The 15,077-nt window shown below is 42.5% G+C and overlaps 1 protein-coding gene and 1 pseudogene across 4 annotated transcripts in view; both read left to right on the top strand.

Moving 5' to 3' along the window:
• Rnf216 (ring finger protein 216) overlaps positions 1 to 15,077 on the top strand; it is a 148,770-nt gene that overhangs the window by 57,442 nt on the left and 76,251 nt on the right. For all 4 annotated transcript variants that reach the window (XM_010642846.3, XM_010642844.3, XM_010642842.3 and 1 more), the window contains 2 exons: positions 4,132 to 4,280; positions 5,276 to 5,354. In XM_010642846.3, coding sequence (XP_010641148.1) covers positions 4,132 to 4,280; positions 5,276 to 5,354 — 228 coding nt within the window. The remainder of the gene's footprint in view (positions 1 to 4,131; positions 4,281 to 5,275; positions 5,355 to 15,077) is intronic.
• On the top strand, positions 295 to 1,871 carry LOC104875351 (annotated as a pseudogene).

Here is a 15,077-nt window from a genome sequence, read left to right as displayed (position 1 = left end):
TTTTTTTTTTTTTTTTTTTTTTTTTTGGTACCAGGGATCCAACTCGGGTCCTTGCGCTTGCGAGGCAGGCCACCTAACTGCTGAGCTAAATCCCCGGCCCTAAGGTAGGTTTCTTTATAGCCGAGTTTAACACAGAAAGGCAGGGAAGACTCAGCATGGTGAAAGGAGCCAGGAGGCTGGGACCAGCACTGCTCTCCTGTACCCTTCCCCCACACACCAGATGCCCTCTAGATAAGGGTATATATCCTGGTGGCTTGGGACGCTGATCAGTGGCCTAGCTGAGGGAGCCAGAATCCTGTAGAGAGCCTCAGTCATGCCGGGGGAGGTTCACGGGTACAAAAATCACACCTGCTTTCACAGAGCTTAGCTGCCAGAGCCTATGAATGTTAACGACCTCAAACTCAGGTTATCCAAAGCTGGGCAAGAACACCTGCTACAGTTAAGGAATGAGTTGGAAGAAGCCCAGCAGGTGGACCTTTTTGTGGAGCTCCAGGCCGTGAAATTTGAGGAGCTGAATTTCTTTTTCCTAAAGGCTATTGAAGGATTTAACCAGTCTTCTTGCCAAGAGCAGCAGAAGCACGAATGAAACCTGTCTAAGAGGTGTTGGGCAGTGCTATTAAGGACGAAGGTCAGCTCCAGGCCTGGGAAAGTGAAGAGCTTTCCCAAATTTCTCAGAGCAAAGTAGCAGTTCTCCTGGCGGGTGGGCAGGGGACAAGACTTGAAGTTGTATATCTCAAGGGGATGTATAATGTTGGTTTATCATCCCATAAGCCACTTTTTCAGGTTCAAGCAGAGCATATACTGAAGCTACAGCTGTTAGCTGAAAAATATTATAGCAACAAATGTGTTTCTCCATGGTATATTTTGACCAGTGGCGGAACAATGGAAGCAACAAAGGAGTTCCTCACAAAGCTCAAGTACTTTGGTTTAAGAGACAGAGAGAGAATACAGTCTTTTTTCAGCAGGAAATGCTACCTGCTACGAGTTTTGATGGAAAAAATATTTTGGAAGAGAAGAACAAAGTTTCTATGGCCCCAGATGGAAATGGGGGTCTTAATCAGGCTCTTGCAGTCCAGAATATTGTGGAGGATATGGAACAAAGGGCATTTGGTGCATTCATGTTTGTTGTGTGGACAGTATATTGGTAAAAGCAGCAGACCCACAATTGGATTTTGCATTCAGAAAGGAGCAGACCATGGGGCAAAGGTGGTAGAGAAGGCAAACACTACAGAGCCACTTAGAGTGGTTTGCTGAGTGGATGGAGTATATGAAGTGGTAGGATATAGTGAAATTTCCCTGACAACAGCTCAGAAACAAAGCTCAGATGGATGATTGCTGTTCAGTGTAGGCAGCATTACCAGTCATTCCCTCACCATACCACTTCTGAGAGGTGTTGTCAATGTTTATGAACATTAGCTGCAGCACCAGGTAGCTCAAAAGAAGATTCTATATATGAATTTCCAAGGGGACTCAATAAAGCCAGACAAGCCAAACAAATAAAGATGGAAAAATTTGTCTTTTGCATCTTTGAGTTTGCAAAGAAGTTTGTGAAAGATGAAGTATTATGGGAAGATGAGTTTTCCCCACTAAAGAATGCAGATAGAATGGGAAGGACAACTGTACACTGCAAGGCGTGCTTTGAGGTCCACTCGCCATTATTGGGTCCTCAGTGCAGGGGGGCCATTTCATAGATGAAAATGGTTCTTGACTTCCAGCAGTTCCCTGCTTGAAGGATGCCAATGTGTAAAATCTCTCCCCTTATCTCCTATGCTAGAGAAGGACTAGGAAGTTATGTGGCATATAAAGAATTCTATGCACCTTTAATCATTGATGGAAATGGAGTCCATGAGCCAGTGAAAAATCGTGTATGAGTCATATACCAAGTTCCAACACAACATGGGATAGATACCTTATCATTTTTGATAGGCCAACTGTGAACCTTACAGGACCTCTCCTGGAACACTGAAGTTTGAACATTCACAGGGCTTCATTCTGCATCTTGAACTCATAACCACTGTGAACTTCCCAAGATCTAGATGACTGAACTTCAGGTAGCATTTTTATGATTCTCAATTCATTAACGGTCTTATTTATATTTTTCAGTTATCTGAATTATTTCCAAGTCAAGGAAAACATTGGCCATCTAGGAAATTTCTTATAGCCTAAGTATAATCAGGATGTTCAACATCACTTTACTTGTTTTTGAAGCTGTACATAGTAATAATATTTCAATGTACATGTCAGAAGGTTTCTGTGGTATAGAAGTTTGTTTGACTTTATTAAACATTAAACTTTTTTTTTTTTTGATACTGGGGATCGAACTCAGGACCTTGCACTTATGAGGCATGCCTGGTGCCACTGAGCTAAATCCCTGGGCCAGCATTAAACTTTTTAAAGAAAACAATTGGACAGTAAAATAAACTTACCTTCTTGTCTCTGGAAGGAAAAAAAAAAAAGGTAGGGAAAGGTTACAGTGTATTTTTAGTTTTTGTGACCAGCCTTGCAAAAGAGAAATTCTGGTTTCTATAGCCTGCCTTGAGGGGGAAAAAAAGCAGGTACAAGGAGGGTAGGAGAAGGTCAGAGACAGATGGCAACAGACAGACAGAGACACAGCAACAAAGACTAAGACTGTTTTCTGATGCCTAACATTATAACAAAAGACTGGCAAGACTGGTGTCCACATTATCACTCTGAAATTGTCTTGAAACTGCTTCAGAAACTATAAAGACCAAATGCCAAATACTTTTAACATTATTGTAGTCATTTAGGAAATAAGAAGAGCCATTGGAATCATAAGCCAGGAAATATGGATGAAAACAAAAATATATCAATCATAATAATCATACTGACACAAGTTGCAAGAGACAGAGGAGACATGGCAGCTATATGCAATATGGGATCATGGCATGTGGGGGGAAGGACATTAATGGAAAACTTTCAGTCCAAATAAAGGCTGTGGCTTAGTGAACAGGATTGCACCATTGTTAACTTTGGGTTTTGATTAAATATGCTATGGTTACTTAAGACATTAACATCAGGATGAGCTGGGTAAAGAGGATTTGGGAACTCTACTATTTTTGCAACTTTTATAAATCTCATAATACATTATTTCAAAGTATAAAAAGATTTTGTTTTTCCAAAAGCATGGCCTTGGAGTGTGGCAGAGAGCATTGGACCTTGGACCTTCCACTTACTGTCTGGGTGACCTTGAGCAAATTAGTTAAATGCTAAGCATTTTCTTTAGAAGAGAGACACTCATTGGATTGTTGTGAACATTGAAAGAGATTGTGTGTTGAAGAAACTCTAGATTTTAGCTGTTATTTTTAAGATACATTTCTCCATGTGTTTAATGTTTTTCTGATCAGAAGGGTTCTTCAAATGTCTGGCAGTTTTTGTTTGTATTAAAGAGCACCTGGAAGCTGTTTAAGTAATGACGTTTAGAGGCTGGCGAATCTGATTTTAGGTGCCCAGATGGCCAGTGAATGCTTTGTGTTATAAACTGCAGTTGACAGTCTTAGTGGTTTTTGCTGGGTTCAGATACGGGTGTGAGCCCACCTTCCTGCATTATAGAGCTGAGTAGGAGGCTTTTCAGTGTACAACCTTTACTCACCCTGACTTCAGACTGCACCTCAGCTCTGCCTTATCCAACTGGTTCCCTTTTGGTGCAGCTATTCCTGCATTTTTGTCCTTTCTCCAGGAGTCTGTTGATTGCATCAGAGGAGTAATAACTGGAGGCCCCTGTCTCATTTGTTGTTTATTCATGTCAGTTCCCACCCTATCCCCCACTAAGCTGTCTTCCTAGGGGCTCTCTAGCTTTCCAGGATCTGGAGAGGGAAACAGCTCCTTCTCTCCGGCTTCTCATTTTCAGACACAGAGCTGAGGCCTTCTTCCTCTACTCCACTGAGCAGTGTATCATCCTTCCCACCTTCATGGATTGTGGTTTGGGCTGCTAGAGGTCCTGTAGTTTTATCACCAGGCACTCTGTTTTGTCTTATGGTTTCCTTGTTTGGGATGTGATTTCTCAAAAAGAAGGACAGAGAGATCTTTGCCACCTCAGAATCTTACTGCTCTTTGCTTTCCATTGAGAGAGCCATTTAACCTCTGAGGCTTTTCATTCCCTTGTTATTTTAGTCAGAGCTCAGCTGTATGGAAGGCAGCTGCACGTGTTCCTTCCCAACCAGTGAGCTGGAGAAGGTGCTTCCACAGACCATCCTGTATAAATACTACGAGCGAAAAGCTGAAGAGGAAGTTGCTGCGGCCTATGCTGATGAGCTTGTCAGGTGAGTTCACAGAGTCTTCCCAGTGTGAAGACCACCTGGATGCTTTGCTTGGGTGAAGATAATTCTTTAACAGTGCTGCCTGAATATATATATAAAACTGCATATCACTATTCCTAGCAGCAGTATTAATAAGAGTCAAAATTTGAAAGCACCCCAAATTTCCACGGATTGATGAGTGTCTCTGTCAACATAATACAGACATAAAATGGAACACCACTTGGCAATAGAAAGGATTGAGGTACTAATGTATGCTACATCATAGATTAACCTTGAAAAGAAGTTTGCTATGCAAAGGAACCTAGTACAAAAGACCACAAGTGTATCATTCATTTATATAAAACATATACAAAAAGTGTATAATAGAAACAAAAAATAGATTAGTGTTTTGTGTGGACTAGGGACTGGAGGGGAGAGGTGGCCAATGGGGATGCGTTTTCCTTTCAGGGTGAGTAAAATGTTTCAAATTTCAATAGTGATGATGGTTGTACAATCTCATGACACTGAGACCATTAATTGTATAATTTATAAGGTAATTTTTATTGTATGTAAATTCTATTAAATAAGAGGTGTATTTTTAAAAATGCTACATCCTGCAGGTTTTCTGGCATTTCTTACTAAGAAATAAGATAGTTAATTTTATTAACAGAAAAATCAATAGATTGAATGTTTTTGTCTACATCCTTTGCTACCTCCTCATATACTGGCCTGTGAGTACAATGATTTTACCCTGAGTTAGAGATAAAATCACTTGTGCAAGGAATTCTCATAAAGGTTGCGATATATGTTTATTGAGGGACTGGCACTGAGTAAGGAATGGTACCTGTGTGTCCTGGAAAGAGCCAGTACAGAGAAGAGGCTCGGTCCATGTTTCAATGCAAATGGAGGAGTAACCAGTATTGCTGTCCAGTTCCGAACTTCCTCTTAGTAGGAACAGTTGCATGAAGCCAAAGAAAGACTCATGCTGAATCCTGCTGCTTCTGCTGTTTTGTTCCCAGGTGCCCCTCCTGCAGCTTTCCTGCTCTGTTGGACAGTGATGTGAAGAGGTTCAGTTGTCCTAACCCTCGTTGCCGGAAGGTAAGGAAGCAGTGTTTTTCTGCACATATATTTGAATTCTGGTATGGGCAATCCTGGTGGCCATTGTGTATCTGCATGTTGGTGAATGAGGAGATTTGACTGTTCTTGTTTTTGTGAAAGCAGAGACGGTACTTTGCGGTGGTGGTTGACGTGGTTACAGAGATGGGGGCCAGTTCTAGATTTTGTGTGACAAAACTCTGAATCCCAGTTTTATGTCATCTTCATGCAAAGACAAATGCTGGAATTTCCAATGTGAAGTATTTTGTTTTTCTTCACTGCATCTTCAGTTTTCTTGCTTGCCCTTTTCCTTCTGCTCAAATACTACCCCCCACCCCCACTCATATACAAACTTCCTGCCATTCTCAACGTCAAAGTGACACTCCTGTAGCTAAAGAACTGGGCAGCATTGTAACATTTCTCTCATGTCTGGTAGGTTTTCCATGTGACTGTTCTTAGAACTCACTGTGTCAGATGAGACCAGAGCCATCTGGTCACCTTACTGCTACAAATTTTTCTCTCTTAAACTAGGTTCCCATTCTGTGAGCTAAAAGTGTCTTCAAATTCATCATTTATAAGCCACTTCAGAGTTTTTAGTGAATATTGGTTGTCCACCTAGGCAAATGTGGTTTAGGCCCTTTTCCTAAAACCATATAATCAGAGTTGAATGTTGTAGTATTTTGTAGAGAGGGAAGAAATTGAGGTAGATATTGGAAAAGAAGGAAGAAACTGGGCTAGGGATTTAGCCCAGTTGGTTCTGTGGTTCTGCTGCCTGCCTCAGAAGCACAAGGCCCCAATCCCTGGTACCCAAAAAAAAGAAGAAGGAAAAAACTAAAGTAGTAAACTGAAACTTTACCCCTTTTGATTTCAACATTAATATTTCTGTGTGAAACCCATCTGTGTTTACATCTGATAAAGCCATTTCATCATCTGTCCCCACACTAGGCCATGGGGGGTCATAACAGTTGTCCTCGTGGTATCTAACATTCTGGAACTAGGAAAGCATAGTAACTGACTGTCCTTGTGTGTGTGTGTATGTGTGTGTGTGTGTGTGTGTGTGGTGTGTCAGGCACTGAAATGCCTGGAAAGGCGATGTCTGAACTGAAATGTAGAGCCAGGAGAGCATAGCCAAAGGAGGAAAAGGGCAAGAGTAATAAAAATGGAAAAATGTTCCAGACCAAAGAAGCAGCAGCAACCTGGAGCACTCACTGGTAGCAGGGTTACAAAGGAGGCTCAGGAGCTGGATGTGTGCGAGACCTTAAAGCCACTATGAAAGGGAGAGGTAAATACCAAGACCTGTTTGGCTGCCATGTAGTTCAGATGAGATATGTGCATTGCTGCCAGCTCCTCGGGGGTCTTTATGGATTGGGTGGAAAGCTGAAAACTACATTTCCTGGTAGGATTCTGTAATGTGGCCCAGGAAGAATGCTGATATACTATTTGGAAGCCTAAAGAGAAAGAGAGTCCCATTACACTCCAGAGACATTGAGAAACAGCAGGAGGATATACGCAAGTCTGAGACAGTGGCCAGTGAGGGTGTAGAACATCAGCTTGGGTTGTCCGTGGGACTTCCTAGAGGCACCAGAGATTCCAGTTAAGAATACCAAATACTCTTCTTCTGTCTATGGTGGAATATATATATGCCTAGCTGAAATTGGAAGTAGCCATTTTGTTTCTTTTGGCCAGTAAAATGTGAGTGTGAATAGATCGCTTCCATTAAAAAAAAAAAAATGCAGCAGTAGAACTAGCACACATTCACTCACTGTTGCCTTTCCCAAGCTCAGTGCAGAATAGGCAGTAGGGAATTCTAAACTTCCTGCTTCTCTCTGGAAAGAGAAAGTTGAACATGAAACTAGCATTCTAGCTTTTCAAGACCCTGCCTAAAACAGAACAGGATCTGGTATAGTCTGTATGCTGCATGTCTGTGTGTCACTGAGAACAAAGCATGCCAGAGAGTTTGTACTCCTCTGGAAGAGCCAGGGTATAGTAGACATAGCCCGGTATACTTCAGAAGCATCTTGCCTGGGTGATAGGAAAAGGAAGAGAAGAATGGATTGTGTGTCCAGTGTTCCAGCTTTTCCAGGGGTGCCTAAGGACTAGTTTCTGTTTTGCCCAACTCGGAGTGCTAATAGTACTCTGTATACTCTAGAGGCCTGGGAGCTGCTGAGACCAAAAAACAAAAACGTTGACTTACAGCAACTCAAGACCTGGCAGTACCTCAGACCAGATATGAGGAGATACAAGAGGTTTCATATTCAGGAGGGTACCTACTCGAGGGGCTGCAAAACCTCTAACTGGGAATTTCCATGCACAGACTCAGAAAAGACACATCCACAGAAAAGGCTTGAGAGGCCCCAGAATTCAATGATTGGTGAAGGTATTTCCCTATACAAAGCTATTCTGTAAGGACTGGGAGGGGTGACTCTTTTTCTAAATGTGTAAATCCAAACATAAAAGTAACAAGGCTCACATACACAAAAAGGCCCAATCAAAGGAACAAAATACATATGTAGAAACCAGCTGGGCATTGTGGCACATGCCTGTAATCCCAGCACTCGGGAGGCTGAGACAGGAGGATCGCTGTGAGTTCGAGACCAGCCTGGGCTACATAGTGAGTTCCAGGTCAGTCTCAACTACCTAGTGAGACCCTGTCTCAAAAAACCAAAAAAAAAAAAGAAAAACAGATATATATGAATTCCTGACAAAAGATTTGAAATAACCATCATAAAAGCAGTCAACAAGCTTGAGAAAATATTGCATGAACAGAATCAGGACATCAACAAAAGAGAAAATACTGTTTTTAAAAAATTCTGGAGCTGAATACAAAAATTGAAATGAAAAACACACTAGAAGGATTCAGCAGTCTTGTGGGGTTTTTTTGTTGTTTTTTTTGGTTTTTTTGAGACAGGGTCTCACTATGTAGTTCAGACTGCCCTGGAACTCACTGTGTAGCCCACAGTTGGTCTCGAACTCACAGCGATCCTCCTGTCTCAGCCTCCCGAGTGCTGGGATTACAGGCATGTGCCACCACGCCGGGCAGGATTCAGCAGTTTTAAAGCAGAAGAGTCAGTAAACTGAAAGCAGTTCATTTGAAATTATCCAGCCCAAGGAGCAAAAATTGAAAGAATGAGTGTGAAGAAAGCCTAAGGGATTTAACAGTGGTCATCAGGTAGAGCATTACACACATTTTGGGAGTATCAGAAGAAGAAGGGGGAGGGGTGGCAGAAAGCTTAATTGAAGAAGTAATGGCTGTGAGCTGGGCATGGTGTAGCACGTCTGTAATCCCAGCACTAGGGAGGCTGAGGCAGGAGGATTACTATGAGTTCAAGACCAGCTTGGGCTACATAGTATGTACAAGGCCAGCCCAAAATGCATAGCAAGACCCTATCTCAAAAAGACCAAGAAGATAAGGTAAACCAAGGAAGACTACACCAAGGTGTATAATCTAGTTTACTACATCTGCAGATTTTGGTGTTGGGTGGGAAGTGTCCTGGATCTAACCACCCTGGATACAAACGAATGAACAAACCCTGGGATAAAAACGAACCCAAAATGAGTATACCCAAATAAATGAAGCAAACATTGAACTGAAAAGAAAAATAGACAATACAAAAACAGGATTTTTTAGTATCACATTTTCATTAGCGGTAGAAAAACCAGCAGAAAGATTAATAAGGAAACAGCTGATCTGACCAAAACTAAGACCAAAAGGACCTAACAGGCCTATTCAGAACTTTGTACCTCACAGGAGCAAAAGACATACTCTTGTCAAGCACACAGAGAATTTTCCAATATAGAGAATTGGATCATGGTCCCATAGCTGTAAGAAGATTGACATCTTACTACATGTTTTTCCTGCCCACCATGAAATGAAACTAGAAATTGCTAGCAGCAAGAAAATAGAAAAATTCACAAATATGTGGAAACTAAACAGCAAACTGGGAAGCTTTTCTTCTGAGATCAGAAGCAAGGTAAGGGTGCTCTGGTGTAGTACTCCTGTGCTAGCACAGAAACCCAAGGTGATCAGCTTCTGAAGAAGAAAGGCTTGTTTAGCTCCAGAATTTGGAGCCCTTCCACAATCATATGGCCTCATTGTTCTGGGCCTGTCATATCTCATGCCAGGAGTGCAGGGCAGAGCAGACCAGCTGCTGTGTGGCCAGGAAGTAAAAGAGAAAAAAGACAGTGTTCCAGGTCCCTTTGAGGGCACACGCCTGCCAGTGACCTGGCGGCCTCTTACTTGACCTAGAATTCTACCATCTCCCAGTAGTGCCATTCTGTGGACAAGGCCTTTATTTTTTTATTTTTTCCCCCCCTCGTTGAGTTTATTGGTACATTTTAGGTCAAGGCCTTTAATACACAGGTCTTTAGGGAACAAAGGCCAGATTGCAGAATACCCATCTCACCTCTTCTGTTCGGCATAGTACTAGAAGTCCTACCTGGAGCAGTCAGGCAAGAAAAAGAAACAGAAAACATCTATACCAGAAAGTAAAAGGTAGAATTATCTGTTCACTGATAGCTTGAGAGGTGTGTGTGGGTGTGTGTGTGTGTGTGGGTGTGTGTGGGTGTGGTGTTGAGGTTGAATCCAGGGCCTCACACATACTAGGTAAATCTGCCACTGAGCTATAGCCCTAGCTCTGACCTGGTCTTATGTGTAAAAAACTTTAAATTTTCTACGAAATAGCTATTAGAGATAACAAACTCAGCAAAGGTGCAGGATATAAATCCAGCAGATCAGAAATCAAGTATGTTTTTGTATAGTAACAATGAGCAATCCAGAAAGGAAATTGAGCCCAATTTATAATAGCATCAAAAATAAAATTCTTAGGACTAAATCTAACCAAAGATGGAGGAAAAACTTGTACACTGAAAATTACAAAACACTGCAAAAAATAACTGAAGAAGTCATAAATAAATGGAAAGACACCCTGTGTACATGAATTAGAAGGCTTATATTAAGATGTCCATATGCCCCAAAGTTATCTACAGATTCAGTGCAGTTATCAGAATCCTAGCATTTTCTGCAGTAGAAAAAATAGTCCTAAAATTCAAATGAAACCACAAAGGACCCCAAAGAACAGAAACAATCAGAAGAAGAAAACTGGAGGCCTCACACTTCCTTACTTCACAGCCCATTACAAAGCTATAATAATCAAAACAATGTGGTATTTGCATAAACACATATGATTGATAGGACATAATAGAGAACTCAGCAGTCCATCCACACCTGGAGAGTCAGCCAAGTTTCCACAAGACACACTGAGGAAAGGACAATATGCAGGAAAAGGTTCTGGGAAAGCTGGATGTGCACCTGTAAAAGAATGAAATTGGACCCCCTGTCATACTGGGCACAACACCCAACTTGAGGTGGACTAAAATCTTAAAGCTTAGACCTGAAACTATAAAATCCTTAGGTGAAAACTTTGAGGAAATTTTCATAGCATTGGTCTTGCCCCTGATTTCCTGGGTGACACCAAAAACAAAAACAGACAAGTGGTGAGCTGGGAATTTAGCTTAGTGGCGCCACGTCTGCCTCACAAGTGAAAGTTCCTGAGATCAATCCCTAGTACCAGGAAAAAAAAAAAAAGGCAGGTAGGACTGTATCAAACTAAAAAGCTGTATGCAGCAAGGGGAACCGTCAGTGAAAAGGCAACCCAGGGGGAAGGAGTTAAAATCCTCTTGTGATCTCAGAAGGCATCCTCTGTGCTCATTGCAGCACTGTTTACAGCTACTATGGGACAGAAACAATAGATCCATGGTTGAGTGGGTAAAAATGTGGTACTCCTGTAAAATAGGATAGTATTTGGCCTAAGAAATGAAGGCCAAGCTGTCAGTGGAACAATATGGATGAAGCTAGAGGGTATCACAGTGAGTGAAATTCAAAGTCACAGAGGGACAGACACTGCCTCCTTTCCACTCGTGTGGTGTTAAAATAGAGTAAGAAGCAGAAAGAGGGCAGATGGAGGGGAATGGACAGTTGCTGTGTGAGGGTGGTTTCAGTCAGGCAAGATCAAAAGTTGTAAACATCTACCATGAAGCATTTTGTTTATAGATACCAATACTTTATTCTTGAAACTTTGTCAGTGGGGTAGATTTAATGCTGTTTCTAATCACGTTTTTTTTTTAAGTTCCACTTTCCATTCCCCTTGCCACGATGAACATGCACCATGAACGACAAATGTCCCTGGTACCTAAGGTTCAGATTTGTTCCAGCAGCATAACCAGGCACATCCTGATGGATGTGGATCCTGATGAAATTGGAGAAGAGGAGCAGGGTGGAAAAATAACAGGCTGCTTGTGGGTGGAACAAAGGCCAAATGACTCCTCTGCTTTGGGCCACCATACAGATAGATGTTGCTTTTCACAAAACCAGAAATAGAATCAACAGTATTTCAGGAAGTAAAATTAATTTTACTTCGACATCTTAACATTTCAGGGTGAAGCTAATCCTTCTGTGTGTTTTCCCAATAGCCAGTGCATAGTAGGAAGACTGTGAGTATCTGGTAAGTGAATAGAGGTCCAGGGTGTGGAATGGTGTAGGTTAGGTTAGAGGTAGAGCTTAGGTGTGAAGTCAGAAGCAGTGAAAGGAGAAAGCAGAAAACAAGAATCCAGTGGGGAGGTTGTTGCTTAGGATGAAGGGTTGTACTTCCTGAGCTCCATATGTCCTCCTGATTATTCACAGGTCCTTAGGCCCTTTCAGCAGTGATGACAGGAAGGTGTGCCTTACAGAATCTGTTGACTGCTGAGTACAGGACCCTGGGCTTCAGAATTTGACATTGACGTTCAGATAATGGTATTCTCTTCTAAGCTTCCTTTCTGCTGTCAGGGTAAGGTCTGTATGCTCCCTTCTTTGTGCACTGTGGAATGAATTGACACTAGGTGGCACTGCTGCTCCATGACCAAATGGCTCTCCCTTCTGGGCTGTTTTCAAAAGTGTATGTGTCAGCACAACTGTCTTGCAAACAGAATTGACAGAATTCTTTTGGGATTAGTGCTAAAGCCAAGCACTACATGCATTTAGAATGTAGCATCAAAGATGGCGGAGTTGTTACAGCATCTGGTTTTTATTTTTCACTTACACAGATTCTCTTTGTGATATTCCTCTCTTCAGCAAGACGTCTAAACCACAGTTAATCCTTGAAGATTCTGCATGTTTAAGAAATAAGCCATGAGCTAATTTTGGCCTAAGACTGAGGGCATCTGTTGTCTCATTACAGTCTTTGCCAATAATCTAAACTCATTGAATTTCCAGGAACTTGTCACTCTGAGATGAGGTGTTTATATTAGTGCATTATCTGAAGGACGCCTTGATGCCTGGAATCCCTGGAGCACAGATGCTGTATCTCCTGAGATTTGGAGTAATGCTCTGTTTCATTGATTTGATGAAATGCATCGTCCATCCCTCGGCTTCCTCGTATGTCTTCAGATTAAGTAGTCCTCAGTCTATCTTCAGTGTGCTACTTTCAGGAATGAATTGGATATATTTGGTGTGGGTCCAAACAGTGATAGATTTGAGAAATTTGGAGGCAGAGTTGTAAACAATGTTTCTGGAATATTTATTCTTAAAGGCAGACATTTCCCTGTTGGATTTCTTTCTACCTTCCTAGAGCCATAAATTTGCTCTGTAAACTTAGCAGTACGTTAGTAGAGCTTTCTGGGAAGTTAACCAGGGTCTTGAGGTGAAGGTTTAGGAATACTCAGAAGGTAAGGGTTAAGAAAGAGAGGCCATCGGGTAGTGTAAGTTTAATCAGAATGACCGTGAACATCTGTGACTTCTGTCTGTGTAGCCACTGTCTTTTCCCAAGGTCATTTGTATTTGTTCTTTTTGCCTTTCCCACCAGTAGCTCTCTTCCCTGCTCATCTTTTTCTAACTTTTTCCAGGCCCGCAACGCTAGTGTTCATTGTTGTTAACTTTATAGCAGTGAGATATAAGCAGAATTCACATCTGCAGTGAACCAGTTTGTTGCTAGAAAACAGTCATCTGCGGCTGCCTGCAGTAGCTGAGCGGCTGAGTGAGGAGAATGCAGATGAGCCTGGACCAGCTGTCAGTGCCAGGACGACCCCAGCTGTGATGGGGCCAGTGGCGCTTACTACCCACACTCCAGTCAGGCCCCACCAGGCCTTCAGATTATCTAGAGATGAATGGAGATTGGTCCTCTTGTTCCTGCTATCAGGGAGGACCCGAATTCAGGAAGTAATGTGGACAAAAAAACAAATGTCCATGTGACAGCAAGATTTTTAAGCCCACAGATGAGGGCTTATTCCTAGAGTAGACATTCATGTTGCACGGTGTAGGTCAGGAAAGGAGGAGGGTAGAGCAGGTTTCTCGGTGTGGAATGTGGCCTGCTCTTGCTCTGGCTCCTCACAGGCCCAGAGGCTCCCACTGAAGAGCTTTGAGTTCTGACTGGTGGTGATACCCTTGTGGGTCCCCCATAGAGAGTGCCTGGCAGAGCCCTTGGCTTCCACTGTTCCCCACCGTGCCATACAAAGTGGGTACTGGACATGACTTCAATTCGTTGAAGGTGATGGCACTGAGAGTCCAAAAGAAAGCTTTCCTGCTCCCACACAGCCCAGAGTGGGTGCCTGCACTGTCTCCACAAGCACCTTCATTACACACTGAGTAGGGCCAGTGTCATAGCAGGGAGCTTTCAGACGTTTACAGTGTTTTTATAGTTTCCACTTGTAAAGTTCCCTTGTGGGAAACTGCCAGGCGTGGTAGCACATGGTTATTATCCCAGCACTCACGAGACTGAGGCTGGAAGATTGCCTTGAATTCAAGGGCAGACTGAACTACATAGCAAGACCCTATCTCAAAAAAGTAAAATTTCCTATAGTAAATGGCACTGTGCCTATGTCCCTGATGGCTTCTTGGTCCTATACAGTTTAGGGTTTTTTTGGTACTGTTTTGATGAATAGTGACACACAAGCATATCCTCTTCCCTCATGTGACATCATAGCTCCTGAAACACAGGCTGGAGAACCTGGTCACGCCGGTAAGGGTGTGATTATTTCCAAGAGAAGAAAAAGCCAAAGGCAAATACTGTTTAACCTGTCTTCCCACCATGCCTTCCCATTAAGAGTTGTATAAATACCATGCTTGCCACTGTTCACAGTGACTATTTAAAAGAGATAAGTACCAAAAAAATAGGGAAAAGTAAAAATATGTATGTGTTAAACTAAAATGCCAATATGAATAAAAATTTTGTTTCCCCTTGACCTTACAAAAATATTTGCTTTATATTTCATCTACTTGATCCCTTGATATCAGATATTGATCGATAAAAGCAGCTACCTGCCCCTCTTGCTGTGCTGTCAGGGAGTCTGGGGGCTGGTCAGGGGACACAGAAGCTGCCCCTGCCCCTGCTCCTTCCACTGCCATCCTAGCTTCCCCAAGAAAGCCCCAGAATAGGCTGCTGGCCCTATGCTGGGTGAGGAATAGTCTCGGAGCCAGGGCCACCTAGATAGGCAGAGCTGCCCCTCCTGGGCCTCAGGTGTTTTCCAATTTCCCTAATCCCAAGAAATGGGCATTATTCTGCCAAACGCTCCAGAGAATATTCTAGTGTAGCTTTCTCAGCCCAGTGAAACTGTCTGAGGTGGTTAAGGTATAAATCACAAGGTTTTCTTCTGTGCATTCAGATGAAGAGGGCTGTGCTCTGCTTCCAACCCCTCTGTGGGCTTCTTTAGTAAGTTGTCTGTTTCAAGAGTTACTTTGGTTGTTTTTTTTTTTTT

Source organism: Fukomys damarensis, unplaced genomic scaffold, assembly GCF_012274545.1.
Source record: "Fukomys damarensis isolate Sample0158 unplaced genomic scaffold, DMR_v1.0_HiC HiC_scaffold_17, whole genome shotgun sequence".
In the NCBI taxonomy this organism is placed as follows: Eukaryota; Metazoa; Chordata; class Mammalia; order Rodentia; family Bathyergidae; genus Fukomys; species Fukomys damarensis.
Note: the sequence above shows the minus strand (reverse complement) of the source record. Positions and strands in the feature narration are given on the sequence as shown.